The sequence below is a fragment of the Amblyraja radiata genome, chromosome 5, assembly GCF_010909765.2.
Source record: "Amblyraja radiata isolate CabotCenter1 chromosome 5, sAmbRad1.1.pri, whole genome shotgun sequence".
In the NCBI taxonomy this organism is placed as follows: Eukaryota; Metazoa; Chordata; class Chondrichthyes; order Rajiformes; family Rajidae; genus Amblyraja; species Amblyraja radiata.
In genome coordinates this window covers 50389886-50411216 of record NC_045960.1, presented here as the reverse complement: position 1 = coordinate 50411216, position 21331 = coordinate 50389886, and the positions used below count along the sequence as shown (strand labels likewise).

Here is a 21331-nt window from a genome sequence, read left to right as displayed (position 1 = left end):
CAAGTGCAGCCTTGAAGTCAAGTGCAGTCATTTTCAATTCACCTCTGGAATTCAGCTCTTTGATCAATGTTTGGACTAACTCTGTGATGAGGTCTGGAGGAGAATGAGCTTGACAAAACCAAAACTAAGCGTCAGCATGCATGCCTTTGAAGTGTCTCTTGAAGCCATTGTCAAGCACACAATCCATCACTTTGCTAATTTTGAGAGTTGCAAATTATCACTTTTAATAACGTTTGCTTTTGCTGGAAGTGAGTGGCTTGGTTATATCAAATAATCTTATGTACAATTTGTTTTGAGGTTGGTAATTTTGAAAATGAGATAGCCATCCAATGCATATAAGTAAAGGGGAGAATTTTGTTTCCAGAATAAAACACCATGTTCTACATCTTTGAAAAAATCTATTTGTGCAACGGCGATTTGGAAGGTCCAGAAAATAAGTTTTCAACCAATTGTATAAGGGACTGCAATTACTCACTGTCAAAGCCAAAAACATAAGTGTTTCGATTGAATACATCAAATGGATTGTAATAAAAATATCCCTAACTTTTCAACTGTTTGTTGCATCTAACAAATGAACAGTTTTTGTAAGGCACGCCATTGAACAGCTAATCTCTGTAAGCTCCACCTTACACTTCAGTAGGGACCTTTAGAGAGATCAGCTGATGCAAGTTCCCGGGCAGGAGGCAGTATTTTGCTTTTCAGTTCATTCGGCCTGTGGGTTAAATTCATACAGTAGCTATTTTATTTCTGTAACGGTGTGCAGGCACATCAGCGACTCTGTAAAGAAGGCACATCAGCGACTCTACTTCCTGAGAAGATTACAGAGATTCAGCATGTCGAAGAGAATTTTCCTAAACTTCTACAGGTGCACGGTAAAGAGTATTCTGAATGGTTGCATCGTGGCCTGGTTCGGCAACTTGAACGTCCAGGAGCGAAAAAGACTACAAAATTTTGTGACCACTGCCAAGTCCATCATCGGCTTTGACCTCCCCACCGTCAAAGGGATCTATCATAGTCCCTGCCTTAAAAAGGCAACCAAAATCATCAAGGACCCACAACATCATGGCAACACACTTATCTCACCACTGCCATCAGGAGGAAGGTACAGGAGCCTAAAGACTGTAACGTCCAGGTTCAGGAACAGCTACTTCCCCACAGCCATCAGGCTATTAAACACAACGAATAAGCTATGAGCTCTGAACTGCAAAAGACTATATTATTATATGTTATTTGCACTATATTTGTTATTTATTGAATTTTTTTCCCCCCCCCCACTATACAATGTTTACATATTCACATATTCTGTTGTGCTGCAGCAAGTAAGAATTTCATTGTCCCGTCCGGGATATATGACAATAAAACACTCTTGACTCTTGAACATCATCAAGGATGTTCCTGGCCACACACTCATCTCTCCGCTGCCATCAGGTAGAAGGTACAGCAGCCTGAAATCTGGTACATCCAGGTTCAGGAATAGCTGCTTTCCCACAGCCATCAGGCTATTAAACTCGCCATCAAACAAACTCTGAACTATAACAGCCTATTGCACATTATCTGTTTATTTAGGTATATATATATGGTCTATGCTATATAGACACACTGAACTGTTCTGTATTATGCTAACAATATTCTTTTGTGCTGCAGCCAGCAAGAATTTCATTGTCCAATCTGGGACACATGACAATAAACTCTCTTGACTTGACTTGACTTGACTTGAAGGGTCCTCAAAAAATATTTGGAAAAAGAAGGGAGTGAGACAATGTCGGTGTTGAAGGTTTCTGGTATAGAGTGAATTTGTAAATTTGTGAGATCTCAGGCAAGCCAAAGCAAAAGAGGGAAGACAGGCAGTAGAAAACATATTTTAATAAGCCACATTGACAACTTCAAGAGCATTACTTTGTATTATCGAATGAAACACCCAATTAAGAGAAGACAGGAAACTTTAACACAGCATCACCATATAATAACTTTGAATGAGATCTGTGGAGACTAGAGACATTGATGTAAAAGGGGTGGTAAAGTGGCGCAGCGGTAGACTTGCTGCCTTACAGCTAGAGAGACCCAGGTTTGATCCTGACTATGGGTGCTGTCCGTGCAGAGTTTGTACGTTCTCCCCGTGACCACAAGGGTTTTCTCTGGGTGCTCTGGTTTCCCCCCACATTCCAAAGACGTACATGTTTGTAGGTTGATTGGCTTCTGTACATTGTAAATTGTTCCTAGTGTGTTGGATAGTGCTAGTGTATGGGGTTATCGCTGGTGGGCGCAGACTGAGTTGGCTGAAGGGTCTGTTTCAGCGCTGTATCTCTAAAGCCTAAAGTCTTTATCCTGTATGGCAATGGCATTTGGGAAGAATCTGTCGGAGAATTCTTCCAACTATTTTTAATCGGACTTTACTGGACTTTGTCTTGCACTGTACATTATAGCATTTATCCTGTATCTGTACACTGTGGATGGCTTGCTTGTAATCATGTAGTCTTTCTGCTGACTGGATAGTATGCAACGAAAAAGCTTTTCACTGTACCTCTATACACATGACAATAAACTAAATAAAACAAAAAAAATATCCTTCATGTTCAGTAGGATAACATGTCCAGTAGGAATACCTTGTATGAAGGCAGATTGATTCTTTGATTTTATATTTGTTCAAGTGCAGCCTTGAAGTCAAGTGCAGTCATTTTCAATTCACCTCTGGAATTCAGCTCTTTGATCAATGTTTGGACTAAGTCTGTGATGAGGTCTGGAGGAGAATGAGCTTGACAAAACCAAAACTAAGCGTCAGCATGCATGCCTTTGAAGTGTCTCTTGAAGCCATTGTCAAGCACACAATCCATCACTTTGCTAATTTTGAGAGTTGCAAATTATCACTTTTAATAACGTTTGCTTTTGCTGGAAGTGAGTGGCTTGGTTATATCAAATAATCTTATGTACAATTTGTTTTGAGGTTGGTAATTTTGAAAATGAGATAGCCATCCAATGCATATAAGTAAAGGGGAGAATTTTGTTTCCAGAATAAAACACCATGTTCTACATCTTTGAAAAAATCTATTTGTGCAACGGCGATTTGGAAGGTCCAGAAAATAAGTTTTCAACCAATTGTATAAGGGACTGCAATTACTCACTGTCAAAGCCAAAAACATAAGTGTTTCGATTGAATACATCAAATGGATTGTAATAAAAATATCCCTAACTTTTCAACTGTTTGTTGCATCTAACAAATGAACAGTTTTTGTAAGGCACGCCATTGAACAGCTAATCTCTGTAAGCTCCACCTTACACTTCAGTAGGGACCTTTAGAGAGATCAGCTGATGCAAGTTCCCGGGCAGGAGGCAGTATTTTGCTTTTCAGTTCATTCGGCCTGTGGGTTAAATTCATACAGTAGCTATTTTATTTCTGTAACGGTGTGCATAAGCAGCACTTCTGCAGAACGCTTTTTTAGCTGCATAGATTGTAATAGCTAAATGCAAGTCATTTTTAAAACTGAATATTTGTAAGCTATTTTTATGCACTCCGGCATCTAGTTTTTGTTTGCTTACTGCATGTAAAGAGGATTAATACAAACTATCAGAACAGACTACGGGCTGCACCTACAAAGTTGTATTTGGCAGAGCATTCTGAAAGTTTCCTGTTACCAAGCCCGAATATATATTCACGTGATGCATTGATGTGAAATTACAGACTTGTGCTATTGTGGGACGCCACTGTGTTACTTTGTCCTTTAGATTAAAAGGTTATCCACATTCCATAGCATGGCAGCGGTGGATAGTTTCGAACTACTGTACTGGCAGGTTGCCAGGACGTGTAATGTCTACTCAGATGCATTAACTGTTCTGGGAGCATGGTATGTGGCAAAGACAAGTATCTGCTTTGTTTGTGATATCTACAGTATGGTTAGACTCCATTTCATCCCGAGACTGGTGAGCAGGAAGCACCTGCTCAAACACTATGGGAAATGGGCCATGGTAACTGGTATGTAGTTTTTTTCTGTCTTTAAGTGAATGATGTTGACTTGATAAAGTACCTTTGTGCTCTATTACTGCTAGATTTGCATTGTAAATACAGCTGCAAAATGTGTGACTCTTCAACCAAGACCAAGCAATTCTTTGGATCAGCACCCAATTCATAAATATCCAATCCCTTACATTTCAGCACAGCTAACAGCAATTTGCTGAAGTTTTATTAATAGTTTCCCAATCAACATGACCAGTCTCTGAAATTTTTTGAGGATGTAACTAGGAAAATGGACAAGGGAGAGCCAGAGGATGTTGTGTACCTGGACTTTCAGAAAGCATTTGAAGGTCCCACAAAGGAGATTAGTGGGCAAAATTAGGGCACATGGTATTGGGGGTAGAATGCTGACATGGATAGAAAATTGGTTGGCAGACAGGAAACAGAGTAGGGATTAATGGGTCCCTTTCAGAATGGCAGGCAGTGACTAGTGGGGTGCCGCAAGGCTTGGTGCTGGGACCGCAGCTATTTACAATATACATCAATGATTTAGATGAAGGGATTCGAAGTAACATTAACAAATTTGCAGATGACACAAAGCTGGGTGGCAGTGTGAACTGTGAGGAGGATGCTATGAAAATTCAGGGTGATTTGGACAGGTTGGGGGAGTGAGCAGATGCATGGCAGATGCAGTTTAATGTGGATAAATGTGAGGTTATCCACTTTGGTAGCAAAAACAGGAAGGCAGATTATTATCTAATTGGTGTCAAGTTGGGAAAAGGGCAAGTACAACGTGATCTGGGGGGTCCTTGTTCATCAGTCAATGAAAGTAAGCATGCAGGTGCAGCAGGCAATGAAGAAAGCGAATGGCATGTTGGCCTTCATAACAAGAGAAGTTGAGTATAGGAGCAAATAGGTCATTCTGCAGTTGTACAGGGCCCTAGTGAGCCTACACCAGGAGTATTGTGTGCAGTTTTGGTCCCTTAATTTGAGGAAGGACATTCTTGCTATTGAGGGAGTGCAGCGTAGGTTTACAAGGTTAATTCCCGGGATGGCGGGACTGTCATATGCTGAGAGAATGGAGCGGGTGGGCTTGTATACTCTGGAATTTAGAAGGATGAGAGGGCATCTTATTGAAGCGTAAGATTATTAAGGGTTTGGACACGCTAGAGGCAGGAAGCATGTTCCCGATGTTGGGGGAGTCCAGAACCAGGGGCCACAGTTTATGAATAAAGGGTAAGCCATTCAGAACAGAGATGATCAGCTATGATCATATTGAATGGCAGTGCTGGCTTGAAGGGCCGAATGGCCTACTCCTGCACCTATTGTCTATTGTGAAGCAGGTAAATGGGATAGCCAAGTGATCCCAATATGAGCTGATGTAGATAAAAAAATCCCTGATCCATTTATTTTACAATATTGAGGATGCAGTGGCTAACTTCAAAGGCATTTAGAGAATGGGGAATGAGCTACCCCTGCCCGAGATTTCCATACTCAAATTAACTTTGAGCATGGTCTATCATAAAAATGGATTGAAATTCTCTTGCTTTGTTTTGTTTAACGGTTGGGATGATCCTTATCATCTGAATTACATACAAAACAAAGCAAAAGTTCAAAGCAAAAGCAGGCGCACCAAGTTACACTTGTTCAAGTACACCATAAAAGCGGCAACTGAGCCATTTATTTATTCAATACTACATATTTCTTGGATACTCCCTCAAGGTTAAGGATGACTTGATTCTTCTCCAAATTAGTGGATCACAGCTTAATAATGAGACCAGTGTGGGAAATGTAAATTCTTCTGGGATTGGAGATGCTTAGATGGGTAAGTGGGTAGTCTGTGAGGTGGTGTGCTCCTGGGCTTTTGTGTGCTCTGAAAGTGTGCACACAGAGTTCTCAATACCACGAAAAGTCATCCTTTTCGATTTTGAGTATTCGTGGGGAAATGGATTCCCAGAATTCAGCAGTCATGTGTATTTTTTTCCAAGGAGGTTTTGAGAACATCCTTGAATATTTTGATTTCTCTATTTGGTAACCTTTTCCCATGAGAGTTCAGAATTTAGAGTTTGCTATGAATGTCCTGTTGTTAGCTTGCAAATAATGTGGCTTGCTCAATGGAGTCAAATTGGGTACCTGGCCTGTGCATTGAGGTGCATGGAACAAGTAGTCCAAGTCAAAACACCACAGTGGCTAGGACACAAAAGTACAGAATTATGCCTTTCTCTTGGTGGTTCACTGCACAAAATATTTTGCAAGATGTAGAAACTTATAGAAAGTCATCATCACCTGGAATTTCTCTCATTTGAGAATGCTATACAGACACAAGTAACGTGATGGATTTTAACCTGGAAAATTAAAAAGAGCCCCAACTTTCTATCATTTAAGAATCAATTGCCATCTGTACTAGGAACAGTAGAGCAGGCAACTGAGCACACAGCCAAGTGCTCCTGTGCCGATGGTCATTGAGGAAGAACTGTTGCCAATTGGCACAGTTTGAGCTCTGCTGATGAGAAAGCCGTGGATCAAGTTGCATAGGGATGCGGAGAGACCCAGTTCGCTGAGTTTGATGATAAGTTTAGAGAACATGATGATGTAGAACACCAAGCTGTAGCCGATGAGCAACAGCCAGAAATGTGTTAAAGTCTTATCGCTGAAGTGGTCTAGAGCCGAGTCAATGAAATCACATTGCTGTTTTCAGTCGGCAACTTTGAAATCCTTATGAATAAGAACAAATTCTAATTTACAGTCATTTATTTATAATTTAAATTAAAATTTTAAGATTTCAGGGCAATCTAACCCATAATTTAGTGTGTGTTGTGATAAAGAATATAAAGTTATTTAAAAATATACAGCAATGTTCCCATCAATAAATCATAAGAGCAACACTTTTATACCCTAACTAACTAAAACAACTTTTTTAAAGATCAGCTCAGCCTCACATTAAGACACTGCTATACTTTAGGCCTTTATTATAAAGCTCAACAACAATTAAAACAGTGTATTCTGTGTGAATTAGACTATTATCATTGTTTTCTCTCACATATACTCCAAGGAAAGTCATTCCCAGATAGGAAATGTCTTTATGTGCAATGAGATCATATTTCTATTATGTGCTAATTTGTGAAGCTAAGTGTTCAAATGTTGGAAATGTTACATCCTACTGTAGTTTGACTTCAGTGCTTTCACTGTCAAAAGTAATTAATTGGAAAAAAAGCAATATCATGAGATCTTATATTTATCCTGAAGGAACAGTAGCCTTCTGAAAGGAAACATTTCTTGACCTTGATCCATCAATATATTTGTACATGAGGTACTGCAGATGCTAGAATCTTGAGCAAAACACAAATAGCTGGAGGAACTCAGTGGGTCAGGCAGCATCTGTGAAGGGAATGGATAGCACCTTTCAGACCGGTCAATTTATTTGCACAACTTCTGTGGACACTGTCAACTTCATGTCGATTCATCATGTTTGTCACTTGGGAATTGCAGGCTGCACTCCCCATTCTGTTGTGGGACATAGTTCCCATCTAATTCCCTGCCAAATCAATTCTCATGGTATACTCAGTTTCACATTGCCTGTGTTCTCCTCCCTCCTCCCCTGGGGAAAAAGTGCTTCCTACATGATAACTGTAGTGACCATTGTCACTCGACCAGAGATGTGCTTGTATTAAAAAGTCACAATTGACCAATAGATGAGATACACCTTGCTTGTGAATCGCAATGACCACTTTTACTGGATGAAAATAATTCGGATCGTTCCATTATTAACACTCACATTTCATATGATTAGAGGTATTTGGTATAGAATTATAATAGAATAGAAAGTAGATTTTTTTGTCAGGATATATCTGACGATCTTAGATAGTTTGTGCAATAATGTGCAGGAATTTTGAATCGACTTTGTCTTATTTTATTCTGTGCAATAAGTTTATATTTGGATAATGTAAAGCTAACACATCTGGAAAGACTATGGTGTGATGTTATGTGACTGATAATCTTGTATGCCTGCCAGAGAAAAAGCATATAATGGAATACATTTATGAAATACATCATACATCACATGATCGGCATTTATGGAATCCTTTCCTTGAACTTTATAAATAAGTATTATTTCTCTGAACATAGTCTCTAGTATGGGTTTTACAGAGTTAGGGCATGATGATTTCAGTCACTCTACAAAGAGAGTTAACTAATTTAACTTTTGACATTAACTGATCTATCTTTGTTGTCCTCAGGTGCAACAGCTGGGATTGGTAAAGCCTATGCTGAGGAGCTGGCTAAGCAAGGCATTGATCTGATTCTTATTAGCCATGATCAAAACAAGTTGGAAGCAACAGCCGCCGCCATTACAGAAAGGTTTAATGTTGAAACCTATATAATCATATCTGATTTTACTAAAGGACGTGAGATTTACCAACCAATTCAAGAAGCTCTGAAGGATAAGGAAATAGGCATTCTGGTGAATAGTGCAGATGTGCCTGCTGATTATCCACAGTTTTTCTTAAACATTTCCGAGGACAATCTCTGGGATCTTATAAATGTAAATATTGCTGCAACCAACATGATGATCCGCATTGTGTTACCAGGAATGGTACAAAGGAGGAAGGGAGCGATTGTTAATATTTCTTCAGGGTTTTGCTGCAAGCCCACACCACAGATGGCCACATATTCAAGTACTAAGGTAATATCTAAATGTTTCTGCAATTATAATAAGTTGTATAACAATGTCACATTCAGTTTGTAATGCAGTTATATTACTGAGGTTGTAATGAACTTGGAATCTTGTTTTAATAAACCAATTCGGTGTTCCAAAAAACGCAAGGAATCATGGGATTTGGCAAAGGTCATTCGAGACTAAAAAAAGTGAAAGGGGTGCCTGGTAGCGGGGGAAAGCTGGGTATAACAGCGAGAGGGAGGGGGTAGATGCAAGTGGGAAACGGAGAGACGGTGAGAGGTGGGGGAGAGAGGTTTCAGTTAGACAACCACTGGTAAAGCCATGGCTTGTTGCTTCTAGGAGAGTCGAGAAAATGTCCTCAATTGAGAGAATGCAATTTCAGAACCCCTTCTTCTCTACCGCGCTGGAGATTTCCGCGGGCGCAAGGAACAAATGACCTAAAGTTTGCATTGAGTGAACAGTGTTCTTATCATCCTCGTCGTACACCGGCGTTTTGTGAGAGTGGTTGGATCCCGGGATCGAGGAGTCAGCACCAGACAGGTGAGCGGGCCATGGTAGGTGGTGCCTCGCCGCTGGAAGAACTGACACCTCTACTCCCCGGGTCGGGCGCTGCCTTTTCGACCCTGCTGCTCGGCGGCGGCCGACTAGGATTCCAGAGCATCGCCTATGCCTCACATCAGCTCCTCATCCCCCGCTGCCTGTCCGGATAATATGGCCGACGTTGGTTGAGCTGAAGCTGGGATCCAACCACTCTCACAAAACGCCGGTATACGGCGAGGACGTTAAGAACACTCAGTTCACTCAACGCAATCTTTAGGTAATTTAGGTCTGCACCCATGCAGCAGCACGGCTGAAAAAGCTATTTTTATAACAACTAACCAGGTTCGCTTCTTAATAAACAGACACCACACAAACTGTTTGGTAGACCAGTTCAAAACTTTACTTATTATCGGCCGATGGAAGGGAGCGAGAATTCCAGCTAAGTGACCAATGTAGACACTCGACTGTCCTCGGTCCACTTCTCTGAACAACAGAATCACATTACATTAAATAGGGTTTTTTTGTCCCCTTAGCACATTCCACAGACATTAGTCATGGTCAGAGGTACAGGAAAAGGTTTCCACAGAATGCATCACATCAAAGGCATTTTGTTTACATGGTACAAGATATACTAAAAACATTGGCCATTTGGTTTAGGTCATTTTATCTTCAAAGAGATCACCCTAGCTCTTTCGCTGCTTCCTCTCTGTCACTTGGTCCCTCATAAACATAGGACACTTGGTTTACGGCATCTTATCTCAAAGAGATCTCTCTAGCTTCTCCTCTCTGCTTGTCACTTGGGAGACAATGTTATAGGATTTATTATCTCACACACCGCAACCTGAGGCAAGCCTAATTTGGGACTAAATATAAGCTGTAAGCTAGCCCAGAAGCCAATTTAAAATCTTCTTATATTTTTAACTAAAATTCGGCTTCATCACGGCCGCCGTGAGTGTTTAACCCGAGCGACCTATGATCTGTGCATGCACAGTCGGAATACCGAACTGGCTTATTAAAGTGAATGTTAATTGGAAATGACCTGCTTTTTGGAAATGTTTGCTCTCCTTTGTTTTCTGGCTAAGAGAACTGGCAGAAACCTGGTGCAATGGCATGATAAACAATTCACACTGCTTTATGTTTGAGATGAGTGAAAGAACTGATTGCTGAATAAAATGTGCAGAGCTAATTGCTGTTCATTGAAATCTATAGCAACCGTCCTTGGATGGGTGGGAGGGGGGAAATAAATGTAGCATGAGGTTAAAAGGTTGACAATTAGCATTTCCTTCAGAGAAATCTGTTTTCATAATTGTCTATTTTTACTTTTCAGGTGTATTTAGACCATTTTAGCAGAGCTTTGCACTGTGAATATGCTCCCAAAGGAATCTTTGTTCAGAGCTTATTGCCGTTTTCCACAACAACTAACAGAGATGGGTACGGCGAAGGCCTGCATTTATTTTCCTGGCTAGCACCATCAGTTAATGTGTATGCACGTCATGCAATTTCAACCCTTGGAATATCCAGCAGGACTCCAGGTTACTGGATACATTCAGTGCAGGTAATTATCTGAAGCAATGTTGCATTTAAGATTTGAAAATGACATTAAAGTACAAAAGAAAGGTCTTGAGCTCACACAGTACCTTTCATAACCTCAAGGCATCCTAAAATACATTTCTCAGTGAATGTAATACATTGATGTATAGCCCTTCACTTGTACAGGAAGGCCTCACCAACAAATAATTTAGATGAACAAAGTAGCAATGGTTTATTGATAAGCACATTAATGTTCAGATTTGAGGAGCTCTGCAACTCTTTCAACAAAGATACAGTCGACTGCAGCTCATTTGAGAGGTCAGCAAAGACGTAATGTTTCTGCGGGTAGTCAGAACCTATTAAATGCAGCACTAACTTGTCCTGTACTTTAACATTGCTCTACATTATTTATCATATGTATAAGATCATGAGAGGATTAGGTCGGGTAAATGCACAATCTTTTATCCAGCGTGGGGAAATCAAGAATTAATAGGAACCTGCGGGGCAACATTTTTATACATTGGGTGGTAGAAGTGGGGAATGGGCTACCAGATGCGGTAAGAAACTGGTACTATCACGACATTTAAGACATATTTGGACAAGTGTATGTACAGGAGAGGTTTGAAAGGATATGGGCCAAACGCAGGTAGGTGGGACTAGTGTAGATGGAGCAAGTTGGTTGGCATAGGCAAGTTGAACCGAAGGGCCTATTTCCACACTGTATGACACTCAAGCTTGTGGAATGAAACTGGAACTTTGGCTAAGTGAGACCTGCGGTTATTTCTTATTTCACAAATGTATTAGCAGCCATAATGATAATAGGCATCACCTGCATTTCAAAAGGAAATTATTCATTTTAAGCCAAAGTTTTCTGCAACCAAATGGCTTGTCAAGGAGCCATGTTTTGTAAAAATTAGTGTTGCTCTCATCCCTAATTAGAAAGGTGCGCTCAGATCCCCAAGACATGAGAATTGTAACCAACATTGATGTTAAACCTTGTTTCATGTGAGAGTTTAGATAGATGTTGAAGTATTTAACCCCATGTTCTTTTGTTAATTACACAATGTTAATGTAATAATTCATGTTATTAAAGGGAACTGAATGCTTGTTATTCAATTTCAAAGTGTTGGTACAGGTGCACAACCTTTTATCCGAAATTCCAAATAACGAAAAGCACCGAATAGCGGACATTTTTTCGGTCCTTGAAGAAAGGTCCTTGAAGACGTTCACCGAGGGCGGCCCGCAGAGGTGACAGCGGAACCTCCGGTCAGTCCTCGAAGAAAGGGGAACTAAATCCCCATTCATAAAAGAGAAGGTGAGGGTATATTGCGCGGGAGGGTTAATAATTGACAATCTGCTGCTGCCTGCCCGCTGAGTTAAAAAGTTCCCATGGTAGACTCACGATACACAGTGTATCGTGAGTCTTGCGTGGGAACTTTTTAACTCATCGGGCAGGCAGCAGCAGATTGTCGCTCCCTTCAGTTTCACCCCACCGACACCCCTCTGCTTCCCGGCCATGTGTGTGACCCCTTCCCTCCCCTCTCCAGCTCCCCGCCCATTGCACCGGCGCGGGGGCTTTGCACTGTCTTCACGTCGGCGATGCCAGCAGGTCAGTGCCAGTCACCGGAGACGTCAGGACCAACGGGACACCGACCCCCAGGCCCACTGCAAGCACGGAGATCCCAGAGACCCACAGCCAGCAGCAGCCCAGCCCCGTTCCAACTACAGAGGAAAACTGCAAACTGGCCGGAGACATGAGGACCACCAGAAGCCGTTCCCCGATGGGCCGCTACGGCGACAAGTGGCAGTTCGCCCACAGCCCGAGCTGCGCCCCCTCATCGGGACACCGACCCCCGGGCCCACTGCAAGCACAGAGATCCCAGATCAGCAACTCCAGCCCAGCCCCGCTCCAACTCCAGAGGAACACGCTCCCCGTAGGGGCAGAAGCTGATGGTGTGCAAGGTACGTCTTGTTCTTGGGGTGGCGCAGCTCGGGCTGTGGGCGAACTGCCACTTGTCGCCGTAGCGGCCCATCGGGGAGCGGATTCCTCTGGAGTTGGAGGGGGAGGGGGGTATTGTGCTGTTTGATCGCCCCCTGCTATCCCAGGGACAGGGAGACACAGCGGCTTTTGAGAATGGTGGGAAATCACTTCCAAAGTTCTGCCCACACAGTCAGTACACCTCTCCTATACTTGTCTCCCGCACTAAGATCATCTCGCAAAGAATGATCCCAGCCTAACCCTCCCTATTCTCTCCTATTCTGCAAGAAAAAACTACATTGAAGACTCAAACTCGCGATCGAGTAACTGCCGGGATCGAGGCGCAAACTCGCGACCTTGCGGATATGAGCCGAGCACTCTACCACTGAGCCAGCCTTTAAAATCTACGCTAAAAATCTTCCATTCCGAAAGCCGAAAAATTCCGAATTACGAAAAGTGTCTGGTCCCAAGGCTTTCGGATAAAAGGTTGTGCACCTGTACCAAGTAATATAACTGTTGACAAACTGATTGATTTTATTCACTCTAACCTTTAGCCATCATCTATTCTTAAAACAAAGTTGTGAATGAGATTATCAAAAGAGGTTCAAGTCTTAGCAATATAACAAATAACAAGGGTGGTAAAGAGAGAAGAGTGAGTATCTGAGAGAGTTAATAAAACAAAGGTGAATGAACTGAGATTGCAATGTGGAAAAATTACATTTTAAAGGATAAAGATACTTGTTGAACAACTGAATAGAGAACTGTTGATGAGTGAGTAGTTAGATATGTATATGTATAGATTGTGAAAAGATGGATGCTGAGGAGGTTGGGGTTCCAGAGAGATCTGAGAAGCATCAAAAAGATGAAAATATCAGGACAACATTGAGCCAAGGGAATGTCAAAGCACCATGATATAATAATTGTGTGCATCAAGGTGAAACAGCTGTATTGTTTGAGGTCATAACTCACAGAAAGAAAGATTGCTTTGGTTGTTGAAGATCAATCATCTCATCCCATAATATCATCATCAGAGTTCCTCAGGGCAATGTCCACAGCCCAACATTCTTACATTCATGTTGCAACACAAGGGCAGAAGTGAGAAATTCTCCAGTTGCACAATATTGCAATTCTATTTTCAAAAAAGAAAAACACTGCAGCAGCAGATCAGAAGCTGGATATGCTGAGGTGAGTGACTTTCTTTGTGACATCCCAAAGCATTTCCTTCATCCACAAAGCAGAGTTTAGGAATCTTTTAGAATACTCTCTGTTTGTCTGGATGAGTGCAACACTGTCCATGACTTGGGACAGTTTGATGGAGACACAATATACTGTAGATGCTGGAATCTTGAGCAAAAACCAAACAAATTGAGGGACTCAGCAGGTGAGTATATAGTGGCAGTGTGAGCATACACTCAGCTAGACTACTTGGATGGCATGCCTTAAGTCAGTACCCTCTGACCAAAATGGGCTGTGCATTTTACAACAATGGATATAGTGATGTAGTGAGAATTCTCTCAATTCATGTGAAAGGATGAAATAAATGTTTAACTTCATTCAGCTCTTGCTGTTTTGCTGTAGAGGTGCACACTATCATTAATTGAAAGGAATCGATTCTATGAAACTAAATGTTTATGGTTCTTTCAACATTATTTGTCTTTCCCATTACAGTTCTTATTTGCCCAGTGCATACCTGAATGGCTGTGGATATGGGGAGCTACACTGATGAACAATAGATTGTCCAAATGTGCAACACTCAAGTCATAAAACAAAGGACATGCTGGCTCTCAGAAAATCATGTTTGTGTACACTATTATCAACAACCCAAGACTCTATTAAGCAGCATCATTACTGTGAGATTTGTTAAATAATTGTTCCATTCTGAAAATTATTGAGGTGACACAAGCAACTTTATATCACGTTGACACCATCAAAAGAGCCTCAGAATGAAAATACAATATGTATCATAATTGGGTCATTATTATCTGTATTGTTGCTGTCAACTGTTTCTAAACTAACAGATGCCATTAAACAAATTGCCTTATCGGGTTAATCCAACAAATTGCTAAACTATACCACTTAACAAATCCCAAGTTCACAATAGTATACCTAGGCAAAACATCGGTTTTATTTAATAATTATCTCCTAAATTCTAACTTCTAAATATTTTGCAAGGTAAAACAACAAAGAAGATTTTTTTTGGTGGGGATGAGGTTGGAGAATTGAATGGCCGATAGGTATATAACTAATGAAAATATATTAAACCAGTGGCTTAAAAATGTGAAAAATTAAACATTTTGGTGTTGATGTTGCTTGTAAAGAAGTATAAATTCACATTTTTGTAAAATATATGTATCTGAGAATTGCCTATTAGTATCCTCTATAGTATATTTAAATATTTGGCTGAAAGGTTTGTGGTGGTGAGGTAGATGCTGGGCAGAGTTGTATAATGTGTTAGAGGGCTATGGAGTCATGATTGCACGGAGATTAGGGCAGGTATCACCTTAACATCTGTATGCCAGGTTGAAGGCTGGATGGTGGGGAAGTGGGGATGGGGGGTGTTTACAAGTTTGAAGGAGGTGTGAATCTACCGCCATGACAGTATTGTGTGAAGATTAAAGGACCCGAGGGAAGGCAGAGTATATTACTTGGATGACATTTTAAGTTGGACTTCCAGTGCTGGCCTGGGGTTTGTTCAAGGAAGTCTTTACTAAAGATGACTCACAGGCACTTTGAAAGCTGCTTCTGCATAAGTGCCTGATGGACAGTACAAACTAACAATTAAGGTCCAGAGATGTGTTGCTTGCTAATTTTTATTTTTATTTTTATTTATCCTTTATTTAACCAGGAGAAGTCTCATTGAGATTAAAAATCTCTTTAACAAGAGAGTCCTGGCCAAGACAGGCAGCAGCACAGTTCCACAGTTACAGACAATAATTTAAAAACAACAGAGAACATATAAATAGAGTCACAGTCAGAACATCATCAAACAAAGCATGTACAGACAGAAGAGCCCGCTTCAACATCATTAAGAAGGGATTTAAATCTGTTTATAGAAACCAGCTCCTTAAGTTTCAGTTCATTCTGCAGCTGGTTCCATGTGAAGGAAGCAGCATAACTAAATGCCCTTTTCCCCAGTTCAGTACGGACTTTAGGTACAGTTAGTAAGAACAAGTCCTCAGAGTGAAGCTGATAAGTTCCTGTGCTTTTTCGAATTACATACTTCTGCAGGTATGAAGGAAGAACACCGAGGATAGTCTTATAAATAAGGATATGCCAATGATGGAGTCTGCGGGTGGACAGGGCAAACCATCCAACTTGAGCATACAAAGAGCAGTGGTGCGTGAGGGTTTTAAAATTAGTAACAAATCTCAGTGCTCCGTGGTAGACCGTGTCCAAAGACTGTAGGCATTTTGAATATGCATTCATATATAAAACATCACCATAGTCCAACACAGACATAAACGTTGCAGCAACAAGTCTTTTTTTGGCTTCAAAAGAAAAACAAGATTTGTTTCTAAAGTAAAAACCTAATTTTATCTTTAGTTTTTTCACAAGTTGCTGGATATGAGGTTTAAAAGAATGAGAATCGTCAATTATAATTCCCAGATATTTATATTGAGACACAGATTCAATTACAGAGCCCTGCAAAGTGGTGATAGGAGGGAGGTCCGAGGGCTTTGATTTAGCTTTAGTGAACAGCAAGTCATTCTGCGATTCAGATACATGTTGCATACCACTGTATGCCATGGCACATGCATAATGTTCTGTGTGCATTAATGCATCACCTAGATTGAATATTATGGATTTTGGGATTGACTTGATAAATTGCTGATTTGCAATGTTTTATTTTTTGGTAGAAGCTGGATCTAGTGGTAGACAATAACATGTCATTATTTGATCCAATGTTTAGTTGTGGATACTTTAATTTGGAATACAGTTTACCTTTCACCTAGGATAACTGATAATTTATTATATTTTTATGTGGTTGTGGTGTTGAATATGTCTGTAAAGCTGCAGCAGGTAAGAATTTCATTGTTGCAGTCCTGGTGCATATGACAATTAAACACTCTTAACTTTTGACTGTTAAAAGATATTTTGATGATTACCTTATTTTATTGGATATACCATTTATGGTTTTTGATCTTCTGAATGTATACAAGCGGAGACTGCGGGACCTGGAGTGGAGACTGCGGGACCCGGAGCTGGGGCGGCGGCCTGGAGCTGGGGCGGCGGCCTGGAGCGGAGACTGCGGGACCTGGAGCTGGGGCGGCAGCCTGGCTGGAGCTGGGGCGGCGGCCTGGAGCTGGGGCGGCGGCCTGGAGCGGAGACTGCTGGAGCTGGGGCGGCGGCCTGGAGCTGGGGCGGCGGCGGCCTGGAGCTGGGGCGGCTGCCCGGAGCTGATGCTGTGGCGGGCCGTCTCGGAGCGGAGACGGCGTTCCGGCTTTCGGCGGCGGCGACAACACCACGGAGTGCGGCATCTTCGGCCTGGATCGATCGCCTCAGCGCAGAGGGAGAACAAGGAGGGAAGAGACGGAGACTAAGACTTTGCCTCCATCACAGTGAGGATGTGTTTGGTGAACTCACTGTGGTGGGTGTTTAATTTGTGTTTATTGTATGTTTTGTTATTATTGATTCTGTGTATGACTGCAGGCAACATAATTTCGTTCAGACCGAAAGGTCTGAATGACAATAAAGGATCTATCTATCTATACAATGGGAACTTAATTTTACAATCACTCTGTAAACCAAAGTACAAATCCTTTGTGCTTTCTTTTCTAAACCAGTTTGAAATATTCAATTTGCTATTTTCCCTATCACTTATCCCCTATCCCCTAAACACCCTCTTGTAGTCCTTGATCTGGACTAATTAAAGGGTTTCCATTCACTACTATATTTCATTCACCATGTTTAGTTCCTAAAATAATTCTTCAGAGCTGGATTTTACATTTGTAGAAGTCTGTTGTTATTACTCTGTGAAAATGATGACAGGCTCTGCAGGATGCACATATACACTACTGCAAAGGGTTCAGTATTTTGCAATATTCTTGATAGCAATTTTTCAGAGATTAGTTCTTTTGTCCTCCTCTCTACTCTTTATCTCGACTGTGTAGCCAGACATGCCTCCAACACCATCTTTAAATTTACCAATAAATAACAGGTCAGATATGCTGCCTGTCCTGCTGAGTTACTCCAGCATTTTGTGTATCTTAGGTCCGATAATTAGTCAGATTTCAGGAGGGAACTTGATAATCTGATTGAATGGTATCAGAACAACAATTATGCTCTGTTATCAAGACAAAAGAGCTGAATGTTAACTTCAGGAAGGGAAAGCCAATCTCGGTGTCTTCATCAATGGGACGAGAGTTAACAGTTTCAGGTTCCTAAGCGGGTATATCTGAATATCTGCCCTGAGCCCAGCACATTGATGCAATCATAAAGAAAGCGCATTACCACCATTAGAAGATTAAGGAGAATTGGAATGTGGCCAAATACTCCATTGAACTTGTACCAGGTGTGCCATAGCAAGCATACTGGCTAGTTGAATCAAAATAACTCAAATGTCCAGGAATGAAGGGGACTGCAGAAAGTAGACTACCTGGTTCATCACAGATACTGACATCAGCATTGAAGGAATCTAGGAGGTGCTGCCTAAAAAAGGCAGCTAATATCATCATAGATCCACACCACCCTAGCCATGCCCTGATCTCACTACTACCATCTGGGAGACAGTACAGGAGCCTGAAAACTGAACTTCCAGATTCAAGAACAGCATCTTCCCAGCAATCAAGAGATTCTTGAACACTGCCCAACACTAACGATGAACTTTGTTTTGGTTGCTCTACAAACTGGTGTTTGCACTAGTATGGTCGGATTATCATTATTAATTTACCGTGTGATTTATTGTTTTATTCATTTAATGTATTTTGATTATTGCAATATGATTTTGTATTATTCGGTTAATGGGCTTGTAAAGCTGCAGAAAGTAATAATTTGAAGATATTGGAATTCCTCAGCAGGTCAGACAGCATCTCTGGAGAAAATGAATAAGTAACGTTTCAGATCAAGACCCTTTTTCAGATCCAAGTAATAATGTCATTGCTCCATGGCCGATGCATATGACAATTACATTTATATTAAATTTATAGACTGTGTGGTAATTTCATTGGGACACTTGAAGACTTATAGCACTAAAACTTCCTTGTAAGAGAGGTGCCCCATAAATGTAACAGTGTAGGAAGGAACTGCAGATGCTAGGTATGTTACAAAGCTTACCTTCAGCGGCGCTGCAGTTCTGTCACTATCCTTGTGTGTGACTTTGGCGCCTTTGAGATGGGGGCAGGTTTAAAATGCCGTTTTTTCCCAGCCTGTTCAAATCTATTTTTGTCAGGCTGTTTAGCTGCTGAAGAATAATCGCTCCGACATCGTTTTTATTTAGTTTTTTTTAAACTGCACTGGATATTTTAAGGGCAGGAGTAATTTAAAAATCAACTTCTGAAGCCGTCAACACTGACAACGGGGACGGATTTCACGTACGGGACAGGTAAAGGAAAGCCGTTTATTTTACATATAAACGTGCTTCTTAGGATGCCTTTAATCAACATTTTACGTTGCGAAAAGGTGATTTAGGCCCCATACGAACCGGCTGTATTTTTCCTGCCGATATGGGGTTTAAATTCACCGCAACCGCAACGTTCCAATCGATCGCGTTCCACAAAATTCCACTCGCAAGATGATTTAAATGGCCATTAATTTATGGGAATTAAACACTAAATTCCTTTCATTTGGCCTATAAATTCATGACAATAAGATTTAAAAATTATGTTATATTGTGAATTCTTGTGTGAATGTTATTTAGACATTTAGGCTATTTAAAAATGTTAACCTTTTCTTAAGAAATTGATAGATGTTTAGATCTAGTAATTGAATTCTGTAATTAGCTACAATTAGGTAACTAACTAATTAATTATATGCTTTAATTTCAGGTCATCCAAGATTGTTTCATATTTGTTTCAGAATGCTTAAATCTATAACAACTGGAAATTTCATTCAGTTCTCTTAATTTTTAAGAAAGTTATGGGCTTTTGACTGTCCTTGATCACAGCTTTTGAGTTAAGTCAATGGAAAAGCAATAGGGAACAAGATGCTAATTTCCGAGTATGAAAATGTTTTTTAATACTGAAGATATGAAAGTGAATTAGGTGTCAAATTAAACTTATTTTATGCTTTATCTGATGGGATAAACTGCAGACTTGATTTTTTAAATCTCAAAATTTTGTGACATTGCTACAGATGCTGGTTTAAACTGAGGATAGAGACACAACATGCTGGAGTAAGTCAGTGGGATAGGCAGCATCTCTGGAGAGAAGGAATGGGTGACGTTTTGGATCTCGACCCGAAACATCACTCATCCTTCTCTCCAGAGAAGCTCCCTGTCCCGCTGAGTTACTCCAGCATTTGGTGTGTACCTTCGATTTAAACCTGCATCTACAGTTCTTTCCGACACATGGTTCTATATATTTCACTCAAGTTCTCTAATTCTTCTAAACCACACTACCTCGAGTGACTAAAATGTGGTCTCATCACAGCCTGATATAACTGAGACAAAACATTTCTACTTTTCGGTTCAATTCTCCTCACATCTATCTTCCATCCATATTACTAAAAGTCTGTTCTTGACCGGTTTTGGCCATCTGTGCTGCGATTTCTGAGAAAACGCCGCCACCTACGGCCATCATTTTTGGCCACCTTGCTCAGAGCCCCCCTCCACCGCATGTGTGCCGAGGATTTTTACCGTCGATTAAAAATGACAGAGATATTAATGTTTTTACAAAATTCCCCATTCTCTCTGCTGCCGCCGCTGGCGGCAGGGGGGAGGGACTATAAAACCAGGAAGTGGTGTGCCACACAGTCTCTTCAAGATGGAGGAAGGCAGAGGGTCACGTTTCTCTGAGCTGTGAATAACACTGAACACATGTCTACTCAAATGTAAGTGACCTTAGTGGTTCTAAAATGCTTGCAGAATGTGTATTGGTTCTAAAGCTTGCAAAAAGTGTCTCTATTGGTTCTAAAGCTTGCAAAAAAGTGTCTATTGGTTCTAAATCTTGCAAAACAATGTCTATTGGTTCTAAAGCTTGCAAAAAATGTCTATTGGTTCTAAAGCTTGCAAAAAATGTCTATTGGTTTTAAAGCTTGCAAAAAAATGTCTATTGGTTCTAAAGCTTGCAAAAATATGTCTATTGGTTCTAAAGCTTGCAAAAAAATGTCTATTGGTTCTAAAGCTTGCAAAAAGTGTCTATTGGTTCTAAAGCTTGCAAAAAGTGTCTCTATTGCTACTAACGCTTGCAAAAAAAATGTCTATTGGTTCTAAAATTGTTCATACTAGTGCTCCAGAAAGCGTCCCCGCCCCGCCCGGTTGGCTTGGCTTGGGTGTGTCTTGAAATTGAAAGGCACTACTTACTGCAAATGGTGGCATGAAGTTGAAAGGCACTACTTACTGCAAATGGTGGCTTGGGAGCTTTCGCTTGAAGTTGAAAGGCACTATTACTGCAAATGGTGGCTTGGTTGCTTTGGCTTGAAGTTGAAAGGCACTACTTACTGCAAATTGTGGCTTGGTTGCTTTGGCTTGAAGTTGAAAGGCACTACTTACTGCAAATGGTGGCTT

At 40.9% G+C, this 21331-nt stretch overlaps 1 protein-coding gene and 1 long non-coding RNA gene across 3 annotated transcripts; one reads left to right on the top strand and one right to left on the bottom strand.

Moving 5' to 3' along the window:
• The first annotated feature begins 3308 nt into the window (after window positions 1-3308).
• On the top strand, window positions 3309-14973 carry hsdl1 (hydroxysteroid dehydrogenase like 1). Of its 2 annotated transcripts, none has more exons than XM_033021189.1 (4): window positions 3309-3967; window positions 8182-8627; window positions 10489-10716; window positions 14338-14973. In XM_033021189.1, exons 1-4 carry the CDS (start codon window positions 3748-3750, stop codon window positions 14431-14433), a joined length of 990 nt encoding a protein of 329 aa, XP_032877080.1. In that variant the 5' UTR covers window positions 3309-3747; the 3' UTR covers window positions 14434-14973. The 2 variants fall into 2 exon arrangements, with proteins under 2 accessions (XP_032877080.1, XP_032877079.1); XM_033021188.1 differs by lacking the exon at window positions 14338-14973 and adding an exon at window positions 13701-14265.
• On the bottom strand, window positions 14957-19622 carry LOC116973275. The gene is made up of 3 exons (XR_004412030.1): window positions 19612-19622; window positions 18386-18388; window positions 14957-15069 (listed from the first exon to the last, which is right to left on the bottom strand). It is a non-coding gene; the product is annotated as an uncharacterized LOC116973275 (long non-coding RNA).
• Between the last annotated feature and the right edge of the window lie 1709 nt (window positions 19623-21331).

Bases quoted from the DNA above. Each gene is read 5' to 3' on its own strand.
- hsdl1 (XM_033021188.1), top strand. From the start codon at position 3,748: ATGGCAGCGGTGGATAGTTTCGAACTACTGTACTGGCAGGTTGCCAGG. The intron at 3,968-8,181 runs GTATGTAGTTTT...TGTTGTCCTCAG, and splicing joins GAAATGGGCCATGGTAACTG to GTGCAACAGCTGGGATTGGT. The intron at 10,717-13,700 runs GTAATTATCTGA...TATCATCATCAG, and splicing joins ACTGGATACATTCAGTGCAG to AGTTCCTCAGGGCAATGTCC.